This window comes from Galeopterus variegatus, unplaced genomic scaffold (assembly GCF_000696425.1).
Source record: "Galeopterus variegatus unplaced genomic scaffold, G_variegatus-3.0.2 Scaffold1099, whole genome shotgun sequence".
In the NCBI taxonomy this organism is placed as follows: domain Eukaryota; kingdom Metazoa; phylum Chordata; class Mammalia; order Dermoptera; family Cynocephalidae; genus Galeopterus; species Galeopterus variegatus.
Window position 1 is genome coordinate 173,140 of NW_007727210.1, and position 23,547 is coordinate 196,686.

The 23,547-nt window shown below is 37.2% G+C and overlaps 1 protein-coding gene across 1 annotated transcript in view; it reads right to left on the reverse strand.

Moving 5' to 3' along the window:
- CSMD1 (CUB and Sushi multiple domains 1) overlaps nucleotides 1-23,547 on the reverse strand; it is a gene marked incomplete at its 5' end in the record, with an annotated part of 372,382 nt that overhangs the window by 130,268 nt on the left and 218,567 nt on the right. Inside the window, 2 exons of the mRNA XM_008574770.1 lie at nucleotides 18,230-18,418; nucleotides 22,352-22,498. Of these exons, the coding sequence (XP_008572992.1) occupies nucleotides 18,230-18,418; nucleotides 22,352-22,498 (336 nt within the window). The remainder of the gene's footprint in view (nucleotides 1-18,229; nucleotides 18,419-22,351; nucleotides 22,499-23,547) is intronic.

The following is a 23,547-nucleotide window of genomic DNA, read 5'->3' on the forward strand; positions in this document are numbered from 1 at the left end:
TTGATAAGTGGAGTAGTAATGTGAAAGATCATGCTTTGTAAAACTAGTCACACCCAGGTAAACATACTAGCTTTGATAACGAACAACAGACAGCCTACTTCAGCCATAGTTTCACCACCTGTAAAATGAGAACAATAAAAAAGTATATTAAAAACTAGAAAATAATAAGTATGGAGAAGATGTATAGAAATTGGAACCCTTGTGCATTGTTGCTGGGATAGTAAAACGGTGCAGGAACTGTTGAAAACAGCATGAAAGTTCCTCAAAAAACTAAAAATAGAATTACCATATGTCTCAGCAATTCTATTGGGTAAATATCCAAAAGAATTGAAATCAGAGTCTCAAAAAGATATTTGTATACCCACGTTCATAATAGCATTATTCATAATACCTAAAATGAGTAAGCAATCAAAGTGTCCATCAACTGATAAATTAGAAAAATGTGGTACATACATACAATGGGACATTAGCCTTAGAAGGGAAGGAAATTCAGACTCATGCTGTAACACAGATGAACCTTAAAGTCATTATGCTAAGTGACATAAGCCAGCCACAAAAACACAAATACTACATGATTCCACACATATGAGATACCTAGAGTAGTAAAAATCATCAGGATAGAAAGGGGAGTGGTGGTTACTAGGGCCTGAGGAGAAGGAATGGGGAGCTGTTGTTTAAAGGGGAGTTTCTGTTGGGGCTGATGAAGAAGTTCTGGAGATGGATGCTCACAAAAACACAAATACTACATGATTCCACACATATGAGATACCTAGAGTAGTAAAAATCATAAGAATAGAAAGGGGAGTGGTGGTTACTAGGGCCTGAGGAGAAGGAATGGGGAGCTGTTGTTTAAAGGGGAGTTTCTGTTTGGGCTGATGAACAAGTTCTGGAGATGGATGCCGGTGACGGCTGCACAACACTGTGAATATACTCAATGCCACTGAACTGTGCACTTAGGATGGTTAAAATTGCAAATTTTATGTCATGTGTATTTTGCTACAATAAAAAGAAAAAAGGAAAAATAACTATATTACATGGTTGCATGGCCATTAGGATAAAGTCAGATGGGGAATGTTCAGTGTTGCCACACAGTGGTCAATCAGCACTTTTCAGTTTCCCTCCTCTTTTGTTTACAGATAAAAAAATAAAGCAGCAACAACAGATCGAGTTGCCTAGTAAAGGACACAGGCTACTGAATTTGTTTTTAACAAAATAAAATTTGGGGGCCTAATAATATCTCAAAACCATTGAGCTGAAGTTTGGCTACATTTTATAAAAATAACGAGCACAGAACATAGAGAAGAAATACATGTGTGACCCACACATGGAAGGTTAAGAAAGGGGACGGAATGAAGAAGACTCAGCCCTGATTATAAGTGTCCTCTGTATTTTCCTACAGCTGGAGATCACAAATTGTCATGTTTTCTTTATTTTTTTTCTCCCAGAAAACGTAAGTATGGTTCTTTAGAAATACCCAACATGAGTTTAGAAATCTGCCAACTTAAAATCTCAATAAAGTGGGCACTAAAGACAAATTAGGGGCTTAGTTTCAGAATCACAGAATAGAAACCTTTTCCTTATTTCTTTTGTACCCCCGGTATAAACATGTAGAAGTGTAAAAATGAGAGAAGAAAACATTAAAAACAAAAGTCTACTGTATCTGCACTTGAAAACATTACTATTGGAGTCTGCCCCTGCTTCCTGCTCCAGTGAATCAAACTAACCTTTTATTTAATGGAAAAAGTAAATAAATAAATGTGGTCACGGCTAAAACTTCCCAGGCACAACTAAAGAGGCAATAGACGTGGAAATTCTCAGTTCATAAACCAAGCAAATAACGTGTCTACCATTAAATAAAATATATGTATAGAAAGAGATAAATACATATATGTGATAGCTAGATTAGACAGATGATTGATTGATTGATTGACTGGTGTACTGGTAGGAGGATAGTCTACAAAGTATCCCCTAAGAATTTTCTTAAAAAATAAAAGGAAAATTAAGAGTAGACTAAAATGCACTTATTAATCAAAAGTATTAACAAAGCTGAGAAACCCGATTCCTTGGTAATAGTAGAAAAGTAGCAGAAATAATAACATTTAAGCTTGAGGGCTCACTGTAAATGAAAACAAGGGAACAGCATAGTTTCTGCAGTTTAGGTGCTATCACCCACTAAGCAAACCAGATTCTTCCTCAGCACACTAAATGAACGATGCGAAAATTGGCAAATGACTGCTCCATCATTTCAATTAAATATTAAGAACAATATGCAGACTTTCTACTCATATTCCTAAAGGCCGATTACTAAAATTCCTGACAGACAATTGAAAGAAGCTTGGGATTATAGATGACTGTCTTCTCTTCCCAAGGCTTCTGGTTCTAGCATTCCCAAACAATTCTCCTGGTGCTTAAACTCCATTTTGTTAACTTCTCTACAACAGCTAATCAAATGAAACATTTCAATATTCAACCCCTAGTAATGAATTAAAACAGAGACTTAGATACATGAATATTCAAATGAACAAATCCATGAAAACCCCAGATTTTTAGTTTCATTTGAAGATCAACATGTGTCAGAGAGAGCATGAGAAAACACACATGAGAAGATATAATGAATAAGAGAAAACTAAAATTGGAATTCAGTTTTTGCTGACTTTTCCATTATGCTTTTGAATGGACTATGTACCCAATATTAATTCATTGTGCTAGAAGGTGGGTAGAAATAAATAGACTAAATTTATTTTAAAGTGGACTCTGGAGGCTCTCTAATCCTTGACTAATCATGGCTCTCTCCTGTTATTTTGTCTTCATTTCTAAAGAATTTCAAATAAAAACACCCAAGAGAGTAATAGCTTTACAAAAACTATAATCACAAATTTTCCAAGAACAGAACACAATGTTATTTGTCAAATGTTTCTGTAGAGTGCATAAGGACTAAATTTGATCAGGAAGGATTAAGGTGAATATTACCAATTTTGATAATTGTATGGTAATGGAAGCTCCAAGGAGAACAGAAAACTAAACTGCACAAAAAAATGGAAATATTTATTTAAGCTTATTTCCCCCAAATTTCTCCAGCCTTACAAATGCAGGGAATATGGTGCCAGAGTTGTTAAAAGTTAATGCAAAACTATTACTTTTCATTTCTTTGGTCAGCCTCAGTAGGAAATTCTAGGTGGGATGAGATGAGGGTGTAATTAAGTCACCATTGGGAAAACAGAATAATTTAATCAGCCCCCCTCACCTTAGGTCCAGTTGGGGGTGGTGTGGGGCATTCTTGGTAAATAAGTTGTGTGTGGATAGAGTTAAGGTGCATGGGCTGTGCTACCACCTGGCTGGTGTCTGCCTCAGGCATCCACCCCACTTGGCCATGCTCTCAAACCTACAGCTCCAAGGACAATTTTGCTGGTTATCTGGCTCATAGACCTGCATGTGAAGGGTCTGGTAACTCAGCCTGGCGTGTGAAGGGTCTGTTGATCCAGCCTGGCATGTGAATGGTTTGTGACCCAGTCTGGAGAATGAGCTCAAGGTGTCTGTGAGCTCCAGAGCCAGCCTTAGCTCAACAGTCACTAACAAAGAGGTATAAACTGACAAAACCCACAAAAATTTTCCAAGGTTGACTGATTTGCTGAACCTCCTTCAGTCTCCTCTCCTTGGCTCACCATGTGGGCAGTGCTAAGCCTGGTGCTGCACGGAGCAGAAGACCAGTGAGATCCTGTCCCCAGAGCCACTGCATGGGTCCTTTCCTACGTACGCATGTCTCCACTGTAGGTGTCCTCAGTGAACAAGGCCTATAGCAGTATTATCCCCCCTGGTCATGCACATAAGCAAGAGAGGACACTCCATGATGCACTTTCTCTTTTCTCCAATATTATCCACTGTGTTCAAATTATTGGCAGATTCTTGCAGACTCTTTGTGCTTTAAATCTCCCTCTGACCTCAGTGCCTCCACCTCCTCCAATTCCAGTCCCCACAGCCCACCACAGCTTCCTGACCAGATCCTTCCTACCAGTCACTGAACTGATCCTCACTGTGCCAGTGAAGAAACAGCAGCCCAGAGACAGTGCATGAGTTTCTTCCCAGGTCCACACAGATATTTCACAGTAAATCGAAAATCAGAATTTAAATCTCAATACTCCCAATCTAAAATGAATTCAACTATATCGTTGCCATCCTTCTTACTGTATTAGTACTAACGTAGTAACATTAATCAGCATCCTTCAATTATTATATCATAATATATTGAAAATCATATTAATTAAATATATCATAAAACAAATATTCTTTTTTTTTTTTCCTTTTTGTCTTTTTTCATGTCCGGCAATGGATCGCAACCCTCAGTGTCGCGCCCGTACCAGACCGGGACTGGCAACGGGATCGCAACCCTCGGTGTTGCGGCCGCACCTCGCTCAGCCAGTGAGCGGGAACCGGTCTGTATGTGGGATCCAAACCCTTGGCGGGAGCGCCGCCATGCTCCCAAGCGGCGCACTGTAGCAGTGCGCCACCGGGCCGGCCCAAAACAAATATTCTATAATAAACATATGGTTTTAAAAATTACAACTTACTATATTAAATACTAATGTTTAATAATAATAATTTTATGACTTTGTTTACATTTTCTCTCCTTTGTTCCATGCACTGTAATTAAGTAACTTATCTCATTGAATCTTCACATTAACAATTCCAGTCACTATTAATTGTCTTCATTTTACATGGGGACATTGATGTCCAGAAACATTAAATAATTTACCCAAAGTTTGGCTAGTAAGGGGTCAAACTAACCTCTAACTGCAAATGTCTAACTCTGAAGTTTATGTTCCTTCAACTATACCACAATGACTCTTTTCACTGTAATAGATAAAATAAAAATATTTAATGGTTTCCTTTTTCCCCTATATTTCTATTCAGAAAAAAAACTTTATGGCCTTATATTACTAATGCCTTCAAGTTTTCTTGATTTTCAGAATCACTTCCACCAAGAATCGAACTCTGTCACAAGTAACTTACACCATTCCTTTCTGTTGTATTTTTCTTGTTGTCCATTATAAAAATGGGAAAAATTTTTTACCAGATTTGTTTATTTCTTTTCTATTTTTTTTGTCTTATACTTGATTCCATGGGCTTCAAAAATTTGTCTCTTTCTTGCCTAAAAAGATATTCACTTGCTTTTTTTGTAGAAAACTATAGGATTCTTATAGACCCTCCAAGACATTCAGGACTCCTAGCAGAGAATGCCCACAGTTTATGTCATGAAAACTACATAACAGCTGGTCACATTATAAATCCCATTGATGACAAACAATATTAGTAAATAAAGGCAAATATATGTGTGCAATCATATAAGTTCCTTCTTAAAGGGTCAGTAATATATATTCTAACATAAATTTTGAAAAAGAAAAACTTAGTCCATATGCACAACAGTAATCTTCAACCTAAAATGGTATTATTTCTCACAATTTTTTTTTTTTTTTGTCTTTTTGTCTTTTTCCATGTCCGGCAACAGATCGCAACCCTCAGTGTTGCCCCCGTACCGGACCGGGGACCGGCAACGGGATTGCAACCCTCGGTGCTGCTCCCGCGCCTCGCTCAGCCAGTGAGCGGGAACCGGTCTGTATGTGGGATCCGAAACCTCGGGTGGGAGCGCCGCCGCGCTTCCCAAGCAGCGCACTTATCCAGTGCGCCACCGGGCCGGCCCCAATTTCTCACAATTTTAAAATTAAAAGAAAACCAAAAAAACAATGTCCACACCCTATTTGAATGGATAGGTCTTTCTGGAAAATAAGTGTGCAAATGTACTACCATTCTGTCCACAGCATTACAGACACAAATACAAATGACATCAAAACAACCGCAACCCTCAGTGTTGCGCCCGTACCAGACCGGGGACCGGCAATGGGATCGCAACCCTCAGTGCTGCTCCCGCGCCTCGCTCAGCCAGTGAGCGGGAACCGGTCTGTATGTGGGATCCGAAACCTCGGGTGGGAGCGCCGCCGCGCTTCCCAAGCAGCGCACTTATCCAGTGCGCCACCGGGCCGGCCCCAATTTCTCACAATTTTAAAATTAAAAGAAAACCAAAAAAACAATGTCCACACCCTATTTGAATGGATAGGTCTTTCTGGAAAATAAGTGTGCAAATGTACTACCATTCTGTCCACAGCATTACAGACACAAATACAAATGACATCAAAACAACCTAAATGTAGAAACTTCAGCTGAGCTGTACACAATGGAGTTTATTGCAAATATGTCATATGTATTTATAATTTGGTTGCCAAACTTGCCCAATTATGAAGGCAGCTCACTCAGTGTACATAATTTGGTAAAACAGTGTGCCATAGTCACAGGATAAGGAATTCCTGTGTGCCTTTAATTGATCTGTACTGTTTTCCAGCACATGGTATTTGGAGGAAACTATTCCAGTTAATGAAATGCCCATGCAGACTCCACCAGCCTATCAACAAAAAAATAGGCAGAGTAAATGATTTTCAGGATGATACATTCTTTTTTTTTTCTTTTCATGACCGGCAACAGATCGCAACCCTCGGTGTTGCGCCCGCACCTCACTCAGCCAGTGAGTGGCCGATCTGTATGTGGGATCCAAACCCTCGGCGGGAGTGCCGCCGTGCTCCCAAGCAGCGTACTGTAGCAGTGCGCCACCGGGCCGGCCCAAGAAGGATGATACATTCTATACCCAATGCTCTTATAAATTACTTTTAAAAGAAAATCAGTAGTATCTCTGGGAGACTTCAGGACGAAAAGTGAATTGCAGGGAGTCAAGAGTCCTAGGACATCTAAGATCAGTTCTTTCTGAGCCCAACTCTGTGCGAATTCAAACTATTACAACTAGAGATGAAAGGCTATGTTTCAAGGATTTTACATGGAAGAGTTCAATTTAATGATATTCTCTACTAATTTGACCAAACCAGCAGTATGGAACCAAAGAATATATCAAACCAATCCACAAAACATACACCCTGAACTAAAATCAACAATAAAGGTTTTGACAATTAATTATCACTGTCTAAAAAAACATAGCTAAGAACAAACTTCAGATTTACAAAAGTCACATGATAAATTGATATGGCAAGGATGCATTATTTTGAGGAAAATTACATTAATATGAATCAGAAAATGGTCATCAGAGTTTCTATGTCATGGTCAAAATGCTTTGGAAGAATACAGTCCTTGGGGTAGGTATTTATGTACATGTGTGCACAGATGTTTCAGATCAAATTAAAGACCTACTGGAACAACCTCAGGTGTTTCAATAGTGGGTCTCATTTTTAATAGTATCCTAATTTTGATTAAAAACAGAAAGGCAAATGTGGCAGGAAATGATGACAAAATCCGGATTTTTTATCTCCGTTTGTAGTGATGACATGAAGATCTTCAATTTCAATCCACAAAATCATATTGATTAACACAACTTGTTGAGTATCAGAATATCTGTGTATGTATTGTGTGTGTGTGTGTGTGTGTGTTGTGTAGCGTTTAGCATTAATGGGAGCATTGTAAGCACTATACTAATTCTGAGCAAAGCAAAACATGGTTGCTGCCTTTGAGAGTCAGATACTATTAAGAATTGACAAAACTAGCTTTGAAAAATCTCTCCAGTCAACTCTTCCTAATGGTCAATTAAATAATAAAATTAATTGCTTCTATTTATTTTTGTAAAAATGGAATGCGAATCCTCAATGATATTTCTTTATTTTTTATTATTTTCCTTTTTGTCTTTTTTTCATGACCGGCAACAGATCGCAACCCTCAGTGTCGCGCCCGTACCGGACCAGGACCAGCAACGGGATCGCAACCCTCGGTGTTGCACCCGCACCTCGCTCAGCCAGTGAGCGGCCGGTCTGTAGGATCGCAACCCTCAGTGTCGTGCCCGTACTGGACCGGGACCAGCAACGGGATCGCAACCCTCGGTGTTGCACCCGCACCTCGCTCAGCCAGTGAGCGGCCGGTCTGTATGTGGGATCCGAAACCTCGGCGGGAGTGCAGCTGCGTTCCGAAGCGGCGCACTGTAGCAGTGCACCACCGGGCCGGCCCCTCAACGATATTTCTTGAAGTTCGATAATATGATACTAAAGTACTTCTTTGAATAAGTAGACTTTGAAGTCCCATCAACCCTGATGAAAATTCTGAAAACACTGAGTAACAAAGAAGACTTGCCCATGCTCAATGTGAAAACATATCATTGTTCTTTCAATTAAAATACTATGGATCTGGCATAGGAAATCAGTACATCAACAGAAAAAAAAAAAAACAGTAGCTCAGAAACAGAAACACAACTACAAGATAATTTAGTATAGGAAGTAGTTGGAATTTTAAATCGGTAAAAAAAAAATCTACAGTGAAAATAATTATCCAACAAAATATTCAATAAATGACATTCAGATAATTGTGTGACTATCTAAGAGGAGAACATACTAACGTAGGATCACACTTATATTAAACAAATTCACTAAAGAATATAAAACCAATATTTAAATGTACATATGATGCTATAGAGTATAAAGCTAATATTCAAATGTATAAATGAAACTATAAAATATAAAATCAATACTTAAATGTATAAATTAAACCACTTAAACTACATAAAAATAGATCAATTTTAACAGGAAGGGGACTTTTCTCATCCAGAATTCACAAAAACTGATATATCGATACATATACTACAAAAGATATGTGCTATGCATATGACTGACAAGTGGCTAATAAATTATTGTACAAAGAACTCTCAATAAAATTGCATAAGACAAAGAAAATGGAAAAATCATGAGAAGAAGAACGCTTTTTTTTTTTTTCAAAGAACTAAAAACGGTCAATAAATTAAGGGGAAAAATGTATTCTCCCGAGTAGTAACAAAACAAATGAAAATCAGAACACTGAGTTTTGTTTTGTTTGTGTGTCACATGGGCAAGGATTAAAAAGATTGACAATTATAATGGTTTTCCATGGGACATAATAAATTAGTACTTGCATAGGGGCTTAAAACAGCGCCCGTTTACTCTCTCACAGGATTTGCTGTTTGGGTGTCAGGTGCAGCAGCTTAACAGTGCAGGTCTCACACCTGAGGTGGCAGCAGGATGTCTTCTAATCTGGTGGTTCTCGGAAGAATTTGCTCCCAAGTCCACCCAGGAGGCCCACTGGGCTGGCGCAGTAAGGACAATGAGAGGTGGTCAGAGGGCAGAAGGGACGGAGGTCGGTGGGGAGTGCCGACAGGATTTGGTTACTGGGAGAGCCCAGAGAATCCAGTGGCTGAGGAATTGTGAGACAGAAAAAGGAACAGGAGTGGATTTTTTTGTCATAATGAAGTATCACAAACTCGGTGGCTTAAACAACAGAAATCAATTCTCTCTCAGTTCTGGAAGCAAAAAATCCAAGATCGATGTTGGTTTCTTCTGAGGCCTTTCTCCTTGGTTGGCAGATGCCGGCACCTTTTCCCTGTGTCTCTTTTCACATCCTCCTTCCTCTGTGCCCTAATCCCCCCTTTCCATGAGCATAACAGCCACAGTGCATTAGGATTCACCCTAATGACCTCACTTTAACTTGATGACCTCTATAAAGACACCGTTTCCAAATGAGATCACATTCTGAGGCACTGGAGGTTTGGGAGCCAACTTATCTTTTTTGAAGGGGATATAATTTAGCTTGTAACACCACGTGGCAGTGAGAACCTCCTGAATTTCAGTTTCTCATGTCACACAATTACTGGGCTGCATGGGCTACATTATACACAGAGATGCTCTGATTGCTGGAGAATATTCCTGTAATGCTATTACTATTTTTGAAAGTTGAAGACACCGCTACCTAAGGCCTCATTTCAAGCTGTGTTTCTTCCCAACAACATGTGTACATCTGAAATCTCATTAAGGAGAGACGGTGGAGCCATGTTCATTTATCTATAAATTCATACGGACGACAATTATGGCCAAGGCATTGTGTAAAATGCTGTGGATTCAAAGACAAAAATTCTGCCTTTAAGAAGCACAGGGAAATTTTAGCACATGTTCACTAGACACCTGCGCCAAGTACACCTGGGGTGCTTGTAAAACTGCAGATTCCAGACTCCAAAGTACCTGTTGAATAAGAATTTGCGGGGACTAGGAATTAAAAATTCACTTTTTAAAGAAGTACTCCATCTGATTCTTGTGAACATTGAAAGTTGAGAACCACTGGTCAAGGAGAAGTACTCGACAGCTACAAGACAAAACAATGTGACAAACACAGAGACGTATGCACAAAAGGGTGTTATGGGCACCTAAGTCCCCCTGGAGATGGAGGACAGACTGTCTCATGGAGCTGATGAGTAGAAATGAGATGACGGGGCACAATTCCATGTGCTGACAACGTGCATTCAAGGCAGAGAAACAGCACACGGCAGAGACACAGCTGCCTGTGTCAAGGTGGTCTGCACGGGTGTAAACTTCCCTGCACCTGCATTGCAGCCACACAGTGAATCACGAGTCCTCTCTGAGATGGCCTTTGTGAGATGCACTGTCCTGGCTGCACATCCGACAATTTTCCAGCACTTAGCAAACACTGTCTCTGAACCGTTTACTTCTCTTCCACGTTTTCTCTATTTCTACTTCAAAAATTTGAGAAATCCAGTTGCCTCAGTCACCTGCAGCAACCCACATGGGCTTGCCAGTACATTTTTCCCCCAGAGCAGCTCTTCTTTCTGCTAGGGACTAACATTTTCAAACTGTCAATTTCACAGGGATAGGCAGCCGCTGTGCCTCTTTAATGAAAGACCATAACCTATCCTGCAGTGTCAGCCAGTATCTAAAACTGCACACAGGGCATTATACTATCTCTACTCCTCTTTGCCTTTTATTGATTGAGGAACCATCATTTTCAAAGTTCCGCGTGCTGGAGTGGAAAGTTCTGTGCTGACGCCCTTCCCTTCCCCTTTCCCATGTGCCTCCCTCTCCTTATGTTTCAGAAGTAGAAGAAAAATACATGGTCCTTCCGCCTGCTTTTTGAACTACTTTGAGTACTCAATGTGAGGCTTATTTCTCAGTGTTAAGTACATAAAACAACATCATAGGGATTTTCTTTAATGCAAGATATACGACTGAACTCTATTAGCCATTCTTATCCATAGGACTCTAGATTCTCTTATAAAAAATTATTACTTTGCATATTTTATACAGTTCTTTGCCCAGGAAGGTCAAGGTCTTCGTATCACTACTGCTATTATACAAAATTATCCTTTAATGCACATATAAGCTCACTACAGTACTGCCTTTATCATTAACCACTTTTCAGGCATAGAATACATGAAGCTTTGTGATATACAGTGTGTGCCAAGCATGGGTGGAGAAAAATGCGTTATTTAATTTAATGAGTAAACATAGTGGATTTTAGCACATACTAGAGGAAGATTATACCTCTTCAGTAAAATGTCTGAGATATAATTTGCAAACTATAGAAGATAACTGATATTGGCTGAGTTGTACTCTGCGTTATGGTCTGATCCTGGCATATTATTTTAGATCAGAAGTTGGCAGACTTTGGCCCGCAGGTCAAAACTATCCTGCAGCTTGTTTTTGTACAGCTTGAAAGCAAAAAATAGTTTTTACATTTTAGAACAATTGTGAAAGTTTTAAAAACAAAAAATAGGTGACAGAGACTACATATGATCCACAAAGACTAAAATAGAAAGAGTTTGCTGATCCCTGATTTCAGTTATCATGAGAAATAAGAGAAAACAGTTACCAGCTAAGCTACTTAAATATATTTGCCTTGAACTGCACATTTGGCAGTGCTCTGCTTGAAGCAAGTCAACAGGTACTTACTGAAAACACTGTCGATGCAAATATGTTTGTATGCTATGAGAGTTTTTTACTGGGTGCCTATTCTTACCTGGTGCTATTGTGAAGGTTTCATGCCAGTGTTCCCAGTTAATTCTTCAAACAAAACAGCCAGGAGAGTATTCTTATCCCCATTCATAGATGAAGAAATAAAGCCTCAGTGAAATTCTCTATCCAGAATCACGCAGTCAATAAACGTTGGGGATGGAAGGGATCCATCGCTAAATTACAGAACTCCGAGACTATGCAATCTCCAAGAACCAACTGTTCAATTCAAAGTGTAAAGTAGGTTTTATCAAGGGCAAATGAGATAAACTTCATTTTAAAATATGTTTAAAGGGATTTGGCAAGTTTGGGCTATATGGACTATGTGGATTCATATCCTGATAATTTAAAATATGCTGGTATAATGCTTATATCCTATCTTTATACATACACATACGTACACCCACATATATCATAGCGTATGATGTGACATTGCAAAATTCTAGAAATATTTATTTAAATTTATATTTCTGATTAAATCTAATTTTTTTGAAATATTCCAGTATTATTATGACTTAGAAAGATTTATAATTTCATAGAAGCAAATAAATATGCATGTAAAAAAATCAAGACAAGAGTCATAATTGGCTATGCTCCTTATATTCATAAGTAAAAGATTTGAAGTTTTACAAAGTACCTCAATGAATTCATTTATTCCAGGACCCCAAATGTATCCGCCTAACTTTTATGATGATGTTGTTTTAAAATTAAAAATAAATTTATAAATAATAAACAGTTTTCTTGTGAAGGATGCCTCTCTGAGGGTAGACGTAATGTTTAGTGGAGGCACACATGTTATAATGGATATAACTTAGATTTTAGAATCTGAAAGACTTGGGTTCAAATCCCTTCTCAGAGTATTACTCATTGTGTTTCTTTGGTTAATGTCATTTTTCAGCACTGGCATCTATAAGGATTAAAGAGATACTTAGGCAGACCCACAAAAATCATCCCTCTCATCTACCTGTCTCTTTTGCTTCAGTCAATATTCTTTACAATACTATGTATAAGCAGAGTATATGTATCTATGTCTAGCTATCTTAAGGTTCTGATGTTTAAGAACAGAAGCCTAATCATGTGATTTTTGAGAGAGATCATTTTTTTTCTAGTCTTTATTGCCTGTGAAATGGTAACAAAGCATAAATAAACAACAGATAAAGTCAACTCCAAACAAAAGCTACGGCTTATAAAAGGCTCAGAGAATCATACCTTAAAAATAAATAGCTCCTTGGGAATTGCTCCCTCTTTAACATGGCAAACTTGAAAGTGGTGCACTGTGATGCTCCAGTTTAACTGGATCTTTGAGATAATACAGAAAATTTCATTTCTAGCTCAGGCTTCTCTTCAAGATGAATAAGATTGGTGTATTGATAATGAAAACAGCTGCCTAACAGAGTTTCTTGCTTTCATGCAGGAAATGAAGCCTGAAGAACAGAAGATATGCATGGCTTTATCAAGGAGGATGAAAACCAATATAGATTTTTTGAGAGAAGTAATTTAAAAGGTCAACCAAAGCGAGACAAACAACCTGGAGTTCTCCTGAAACCAATAAAATACATCTTGCCTACTACATCTTTTCACTCACAGATGAAAAGCTGTGAAACTCTATTTGCTTCATCCAGAGGCCGATTACAAGACACCAGGGTATCTTGGAACAAGCACTGGTGGGAGCTATAACCTGGGCTCTGCCACTCTGAACCACCGAATCTGGGTGAGTCTGGAGTAGGAGTCTCACCAATCCTCTTCCACTCCTAATCATGCCAGCCACAGTGTAACATTTAAAGGTTTATTCTACATTATTCCTGTGATCCTCCTGATAAGTCCCCATTTTACATGGCAGGAAACAGGTTTCGGGAGACGGGGACTCCCTGACCATGAGGGGACTATTTTGAGGGCCCTGGCCCTCACAAAGTATCCTCTGACTCCAAATTCTATATATATATGTTTTTTTTTTTTCACAAAATTCTGTGCTTCTACAATGCCACTGGCAAAGAAGTGAAAACAGAAGAGAACTAAACAGATTCGGGCACAAGATAAATAATCTTTAAACGGAAAAATATCACTCTCAAATATATGTTCTCCTGTATATCTTAAAAAAATACATAAATCAATGACTTTCTAATTCAAAATATTTAGTAAATGGCTACAAGTGACAGGGTGTTTTGCTCAGTGTCTAAGGGGCACAGTAGTGCAGACACAGTTTATACAATCAGTAGTGAGGGGCCTGAAAGGAAACGACCTCAATACTCCAGGTTTTTATCTTGCTCACTTATTAAAAGGCAAGTGTTGCATTTTAGAAAACATTTCAAAATATTCCTCTAGACAACTTTTTAGAAGAGAAAGACTAATGTCCTAATGCAGTTAGAAAATGTATAAACTGTATTTATTCTTATATATTTATTCTTATATAAGAACAAACGGATTGCTACTCATATCATTAAGGAAAAATTATAAGATGAACTCCAGGATAATTCAAATATTAAATCTATCAATACAGAGTGTAAGCTTTCAATGCCACAAAGAGATATTTGTCTTTTATTTATTTAATAATTTTTTTAAAAAAATTTTCAAGTCCCCTATTTTCAAGTGAAGATAATTAGAATAACTACGATGACCTTCAACTTTGGTGAAAGTTTTAAAATATTTCATCATTTGTATCAGTAATTAAATTCCATACTATCTCAAAGACCTTCTATATGATTGAATATAGGATTTATAGCTGCTTTTGACCATATATGATTTGCTGTCAAAGAGTCTCAGATATTATTTATATTGTGATAGAACTGTCTGGTTTCAAATGTATTGAAGCACTACTATTTTTTAAATTATTTCCATTTAATTGATTTGATTGATCCTTATGGAATTTACAAAATCAAATATCTCGTGAAAAACAAGTAGTGATGCATCCAGTACCTTAAACTCATTTGAAATTGCCTCCTCACTGATAACTCTCTGTTGAGAACAGCTTGCCTGCAGGTATGTGGAGCACAGCATGGGAAAAGCAATCTCATTAAACCTCCTTTTCTCACTGGTTCATATGCGGTAAGTGGTAGCAAATTCTCCCCTCAATCAAAACAAGAAACAGTATGTCATCCAAGATTTCTCTCTCCCTAACATTTTACATACCATCACAAAGGTTGACTCTATTTCCTAAAGATTTTCAGTACGCATTTTCTTGCAAAACCTATTTTCACTGTATTTATCGAGGTCGTCCTATCACTGAAACACACATTTCTATAGTCTCTAAATGCCCCTGTATTCCAATCATCCACCGTGCCACTAAAAAATCTATCTTTCTAAAATGCAGAAATCGAATCTCTGTTGCTCTCTCACAAATTCACATCAGACACAAGACAGAAAGTGAAAGCCAGGTAAACTTGCAGTTGAAGTCTTCCACCACCTGCTCCCACCCACTTCGCCATCTCATCTTCCATCACTACATTGCCTTCAAATTCCAGCTCAAATATTCCATTATGGGGAAAACATCCTGGCCTCCTGCACTCCTTTTATTCAATGCAGAAAGTGAAAGCCAGGTAAACTTGCAGTTGAAGTCTTCCACCACCTGCTCCCACCCACTTCACCATCTCATCTTCCATCACTACGTTGCCTTCAAATTCCAGCTCAAATATTCCATTATGGGGAAAACATCCTGGCCTCCTGCACTCCTTTTATTCAATGGCTGTCTACGCATGCTTACTATCATATTAAACTGTAGTTACTGGTTTGTAAGTCTCTCTCCCACAAGACTATCAGAGACTTGAGGCCTGGGAATGTGTCTTACTCATCTTGGTACCTGCAGTGCCTAACCCAGAGATAAGTCTGAACTGAAGTGAAAATGGACATATTTTCCTTAATATTTGAATTGATTTTAGAACTACTACTACAACCCTAATCAACAAACATGGACACACAATTAATACCACTTCACCCATATAAGAAGGTATATAAAAACAAATATGTCTAGAAATTGTACCAAATATGACCTTTCCATAAACATGGCCCCTGCACCTACTTTAATTTTTTGGATAGTGTGTTTCACGTGTATAGGTTCCAAGGTAAAAACTTCTACCTTTATGCCTATAAACGTGCTGCCTGGCAATTCTCATCTCCTAGTTTTATATCTAACATAAACGTGAAATCTGTGGGAAAAATAAAATCATGAAAGACTTCTGTGCTGATTTGAGTGGGACTAGTGTGATACTTGATCCATCTAGCTGATGTTGCCAATTATTTTTCTTACATAGAGCTCCAAACATTTTAAAGAAAGAGGTCACCGAATCTTTGATTTCAAAGCATACGATTATGAATTGCCAGCTATGTGCTTCAGTTTCAAATATATAAAAATAAGTAAGTTAAGCTAGATTATTTTTAAGGTCTCTCCAGATTTTAAAGGACAAAGTTTTTCTAGAAAGAACAAGATCATATTGACTCTCTGGATATCAGAACTGTTAACAGAACGTGTAAAAATTGTGGGTCTGTTTTAGGAAAATGATACTTCTAAAAGATTTTACAATTTGAGAGCAAAATTACATAGTTCATTTATTTCCAAGAAGAAATCTGAAGAAGGATACTCTAATGTCCCTTCCGCAACATGCTATGTGGTTCTAATATCCCACATCCAGAAAGCCATTGCTTCTGGATGATGTTCAATGAAAAGTAGAGATGCGCTGATCATGTTCACTAAAATTCCTCAGCCCAAACTGCAAAGATTTCAGAAGGATCTGGTTTTCGGTTCACCATTTCTATTTCTGAGTCCTTTAACTCAGTCTTAAATAGTTCTTGGGGAGGGAACAGAGGTAGGTCAGACTTCTCAACAAACCACACACTTGACAACCTTTTACTTCTTCTCAACCATTCACTGAAAGAGCAGGCCATGTCTCCACCTTGTTAACAATTTTCAGAATTCTTGTATCAGAAAGAAAGAGGAACATGCCTCAATATCACCTCCCAGGTGTTCCTGTCATCACATGAAGGTCCATTTTCAGTACGTTTTTGTGCTTTTACCTTGAGAGCCATTCCATTGAGGCTCCATTTTGACTCAGCCTCTGAAGGACATGATTTCAGGAACTCCTGCCAGTCCTTCTCTGATCCCTTTTCTTTTTCTTTTCTTTCTTTTTTTCTTCCTGACCGGTAAGGGGATCGCAACCCTCGGCATGGTGTCATCTGTACCACGTTCAGCGAGGGAGCACACCGGCCATTCCTATATAGGATCCGAACCCGCAGCCTCAGTGCTACCAGCACCGCACTCTCCTGAGTGAGCCGCGAGGCCGGCCCCTCTGATCCCTGTTCTGTGTCCAGGTTGCTCTTTGGGTCATTACCTTGTCACTGGCATTCTGTTCCCTATGCCAACGGGGCACAGACCACAGGTGCTCTCTGAGCTGAAGGCAGGCCCTCTTCAAACAAACGGAGAGTCATAGAACATTTAAAGCAAACAAAAAATATTTCTTTTTCTAAAGGAAAAAATAGTCTTCTTTTAAAGAAAAAGAAATTACCATGCCTAAAGAGACAAGATTCTTGGATCTATTTTCATGTTTATTTTGCATTAAAAAATTATTATTAGAGGTAAACCATAAATAATAGAAGCTAAGTTTCTGATCAACTTCTTATGGTTAAAGGCACATACAATAACTGTGATAAATATCTATTACTGTCTCATAGAGCAATACCAGAAAATTTAATATCTAATAAAAAGTAAAAAAGGAAGCCAATATGAGTTTCCCCTATAAATCATAATTAGCTTTCAAAGACTAATATATTTCATTATGAATATAAACCTTGATAAGACAAAACTATGAAAATTTTATGACTTCAAAGCCTTCAACTAAAATTAAAATGCCTTATTTGAAAACTTGGTTTTTATGTATATGACAGATAAAATGTGAAAAAAAAAAGGCATGAAATATTGAAATAAACTCTGACAAGCTCTAGATTTACATGACCAAAAGAAAATCAAATAGAGAGCTTATGGCTAAAAGAATGAGATTTTAAACTAAAATAAGAAAAATGAGTTTTTCAGTAATGGATTTTTTAAATTAATACAACCGTCAAGAAAAATTAATATCTTAATCAGATGACACATTTTTTACTTCATGATGAAGTACAAGTAAGTATTAGAATAACTCTACCCAGAATGTCGTGAATGTTCAACCTTCTCTGAATTTAGGCCATGGAGCTAAATCAAGCCCAGTGTAAATGTCAGAAAGGTGGGCATGGTCAGTGGGCAGCTTAATCTCTACTGTGATAAACTAACATTCAACTTTCCCTTACCTTTGATCTCTAGTCACTGCTTCACTCATTTTCAGAGTGTGAATAAAATAAGAACAACAAATGGAAATCAAGGTTGGGGATGAAAAGCACATCCTTACCCTGGCAGAGTGGTGGGAGGGTGTCCCACTGGTACATGCCTACTGGGTTCCGTCTACACGTTGCATTGCTGTGGCCAATCATGCGGTATCCAGGCTTGCAAAAGTAATGCACTTTACTTCCCGCTGCTCCTGCTGTCCTGTTTAAAACACCACCGTTCTTCAGGGTGTGGGTCGGGCTGCAGTAAGGTGCTGTGGGCAAACATATACACAAAATAAGTACACAAACAACTCATGCCATTTTCACTGGTGAGAGTGACAGAATCAAAATATCTCTATTTTTTAAATAGTAAGACAAGAGCACCAATGTGTAAACTTGTGATAAAAAGCATCCCCAAAATCTAGAGCTGAGAATCAAGTCTCTTATTCTGAGGTTAAGATTCCCTGTTATAGTAAGACAAGAGCACCAATGTGTAAACTTGTGATAAAAAGCATCCCCAAAATCTAGAGCCGAGAATCAAGTCTCTTATTCTGAGGTTAAGATTCCCTGTAGCTGTTCTTCATTGTGAAGGCAGAATCTTCACCACCATCCTGTAAGGACATAACATGGGAAGATCACATTGAAATCCCTCACCCACCTCTCTAAGGCCAGTTACCCACTTAAGTAAGCTCATTAATCTCCAGAATAAGAAATGATGGGGTACTGCTCAAAGCACCATATTTGAAACAAAAGTATTCTCACCATAAAAAAAAGTATCATTAAAATGGAGAAAATAGAAGAATACGATATTTCACAATCAAGGACATGAACTTTTTCCTTTGTTGTCTGTTAAATTGGCCTTGTGAACTATACAATGACATAAACATTAAACTTCATTAAACTGCTTTTTTAACATATACGTTTGAATAAAATCTTTAAAGAATATGTATTATTTCGGGTCAATAAAAATCTTACAATAGCTTTAATCATCCCTTTTGTAAGACGACTTAAAAATTAGAGATAGGCATTTGCTAAAATAACAGTCTTGCCCACACAGAATGTAACATTTTGATGACTAAAAGACTCTCCCTCTTATTTACACATTTATACAAAGAAACATATTTTATTCTTACAAGGCCAGTTCATTACAGCATAAAATCCTATGAACTCACTTCAATTGAATGAAACAATAAAACAAAGAAAGAGAAAGTTGCTGTGTACTAGAAACTCTTGGTTTCTTTTGAAAGAAGAGCTTTTCAATGTTCCACTTCCCTGTGGGGCTTTCATACACCCAGCACACATGTGCAGGTCTGAATGCTTAATATTGCACCGCTCCTTAGAAATAAGTTCAGAAGAAACTTTCTGAAGGTTTCTTATCATAGCGTTGCCCAGAAGCGATGTCTATGTCTGGCCTCAGTTGTCAACCATGTTCCTATGAGAAGCAGCTCAGAGGCTATTCTCAGCAGCATGAGCCTCTGAAGTACCATTTCACTTTTTTAATGAGCTGATTCTTATTAAGTGAAAATCCACTAACTGCTATAAAAACCTCTTGATTCACTGTTCCATTAACCATGCCATTGTTCTACCTCCAGTTGTGCTAGACTAAATTCTTGTAAGTTTTGAATGAACCAAATACTCAGTTTAAAAAAATATGAGCATGATAAGGCACCCTGACTACTAACTACCTAGAATCATTGTGCTAGTAAAAAAATAGAAATGAAAAATAGTGACTGCAATCAGACTATAGACCCTTTTCCAAAGTTAGAGATAAGATAAAGAAGGCCAGAAACACGCAGAAAGGAGAAGGGAGTCCGTGATATTCTGCGGTGTCACCTGTGGTTTATGATATAGCTCAGTCCGTTAACGGATATAATCTGCAGGATGATGGTCTAATTCTACGCTTTCTGATCTTTTACTATGTTTCTTCTATCTCTGGGCTATCAAGGTGCCTTTTCCTTCCTGTCACCTAAAATAAGACTGGGAGGTGGCTTGCAGGAGAAAACATGGCACTGAAGAGTAACGCAGAAGATTAGAACGCATGGGCCCTGCCTGCTCCATTCCTGGCTATAGTGAGAAGAGTCAAGAAGACATATGCCCAACCCTTAATCTCTGCTGGCAGAGACTTTGAAAAGTGGGACATAGAACAGACACAATCAAGTAGGCATCCAGAGTGGGAGAAGACTGGGAGAGTTATATATCCCGGATTTTCTGGATGTATGCAGCCCAGTATGTATTTTTGACTCTCTCAATCCTGTAGCTGGCATATGCTTCATTTAGTAAGACAGGGACATTTTTAGCTCAGCATCCACACAACACAATTTACTGAATTGTCTGGAACCACCATTACAGAGGCACTTGCTTTGTCTTCCCTTGATTTACAATTATGGTGATAAATTATGTTGCTCTTATATCTGAACAATCAATAGTTCACGTGTGTAAGGTAAACAAAGGTTGGGATGCAAGATGTGGCCATGTGGCCATGTTATGAGCTAGACCTTCCTTCTCACATCTTGATATTTCAGGGACACTTTCATTTAACTACTGCTAAAAAATTACTGGTGATGAATTCCTAGCCGAGATTGCTGAATCACTGAATTTTAAGTGAAAATCTGTTCATACACACACACATACACACATACATATACAAGGGTACTTCACAAAGTTTGTGAAAAGATTCATATTATCTTTTAATTCTATTTTTTCCATATACTTTTTGAAGTGCACATATATATCACAGATTTTACATATATCCATATATAACACATATGAATATATCATAAATATTCACTGATGAAACAAAATTTTATTTTCTTCCCCATCAGTTTAACAGAGAGGATCTTGTTGCACATTGAATGAAAATATCCTTTGAAAGACACAGAGGTCCTTGTTTTCAGATTTCAAGGTTTAATCATCTCACCAAGCTACTAAGTAATTTGTGGCAGATAAAACAAGACAAATTATGTTTGCCATAATTTTTCCTCCGCTGACCAGTTTTGCACATTGGAAATAAAATTAAATAATTACAAAAGTCTGATTATTGATTTATTTTTCGAAACAAAGAATTTGATGAGCACAAGCCCAATCATCGCTCTAATGCTCTTCGGAACAAACACCTGGCTGTATTTTACTAAACTTTCCAGAGGAAGAATGCCTGAACTTCATGCCCGCTGTCCTCACATCAAATGCTTTTCAAAACCTTGATGCTTTTTACCATTTTATGATGTCTATCAACCAGAGAGAGCTAAAAGTTTAGTCTTAAATCTACCAGAGCTTTTTCCTGCTCTTCCCTCAGGAAGTTCCTCATCCCTGAAGATGTAAAACACTAACATAAAAATAAATAACCCTCTGGTAAGATGCACTGTCCACTTAATGTACGCAATGAACATCTCTCTTAAGAGAAAAGATCACAAATGTCATCATGGATATTGTAGAGTGAGATACTGAGAAAGTTAGATTTTTTGCTTGGTAATTAAAATGTCCTCATAAATTAAAATAGTACACCTACTGCTTTTGTAGGGTAGTAAAAACAGTGATGTGGGTCAGATCATATTGACAAATGTACACAGGAGTTAATATATCATAACAAATATATTGACTTATTTGATTAATTTGTTAATTAACTAATTAATATAAATAACTACTGGCAAAGAACGATTAAAGTATATGAGAGAAAAAGGATAAAATAATTTAAATTTGAATAAGAAAATATATTAAACATATACTTATTATGTACATGTTTATATGTGCATATATACTTATGCATATATGGTATGTATGCATATATAAAGATAGAGACATACAGATAGATAGACAAAAAGACATACTATTAATAGTAACAGAGTATTATCATGTACAATTAATAGAAATATAATTATTTCTTTCTGTTTGTTTCCTTAATCTTTAAACTTATTTTAAAGTTAATTTTGATTATATTATTTTGGGGGAATGTTTTTGCTATCTATGTTATATAATTCAATGGTTTATAATCTTAACAACAAATATTTTTAAAAATTAATCATCAAATTTCTTAATGTGATTTACAGATATCTCTCAGTAATTTCTCATCATACTATTTCTTTTGCAGGTAATTATTAATCTTCAGAAATCAGGTTTATATTTTAGATATCTATTTAATATTGTTTTATTTTATGGAGATCATTTGTATTTAATACACTTTCATATCAATCTAAATGTCATTTACTAACCTGTATAACGAATCTTGAATCCTTTTTTACTGGTTGCATGATCAGTAGACCAGCGGAGATATAACTGATTACTCTTGCTTGTAAAATTGGATTGTTCAGTGTGGTTTCCACTTAAGACTACTAACAGAGGACTTTGCCCAGAAGAACCTATATGAAAGAGAAAAACAAAGTTCACATATGAGTTAGCATCAAAAAAATACAGACTATTTTTAGCTTTTGATAAGTTGGAAGCTACATGTACAATATACAGCTATTTATTATCAAAGAGGACAAATAATTTCAAATGACTACAGCAACAAATATATTCCCTGATAAAAATAAAACAATAACCTATAAAAATAATTTCAGATGTATATGCCATTAATGACATCATAATTAAATCAAATGAATGTCTATAAAACAGCAGTAATTGAAAAAAAGTAATTTTTAGTATTTACAATTTTATACTTATATAGGGAAATGGAAACTTTCATGCAATACTAGTGGAAGTATAAATTAGTACAATCACTTTGGAAAGAAATTTGGTAATATCCAGTTAAACCGTGCTATAAACTCTAGCACATGTGCACAGGCATTATTTGTATACAAAAAAAAAAAAAGTGTATTTCAGTATGTTTTCTCATAGTAATTTTTGGATCCAAGCTAGTAATTTGGAGATTTACAAAAGAATTGAAAATGCCAGGAAAAGGAGTTAGAGTCATATGGCATCTAAATTAATGAAATAGGTGTACGTATATTAGCATAGGTAATTTTTTTTTTTTTTGACCAGTAAGGGGATCGCCACCCTTGGCAATGGCATCTAAATTAATGAAGTAGGTGTACGTATATTAGCATAGGTAATTTTTTTTTTTTTTTTGACCAGTAAGGGGATCGCCACCCTTGGCATGGTGTGGTCCGCACCACGCTCAGCCAGTGAGTGCACCGGCCATCCGTATATAGGATCCGAACCTGCAGCCTCGATGCTACCAGCTCCGCACTCCCCCGAGTGAGCCATGAGGCTGGCCCAGCATAGGTAATTTTTAAAACAGCACAACTAAATTATCTTAACATAACTTAAAATAGATAACTAAAATATCTATTTGCAGATAAATATAAAATTATAGCATTGTGTAAAAACTCAAAAGTATGCACTATATAAAATGTGTGTATGTAACTAGCTAGCTAAATGATGGATAGATACTGAATTCTTCAGAATG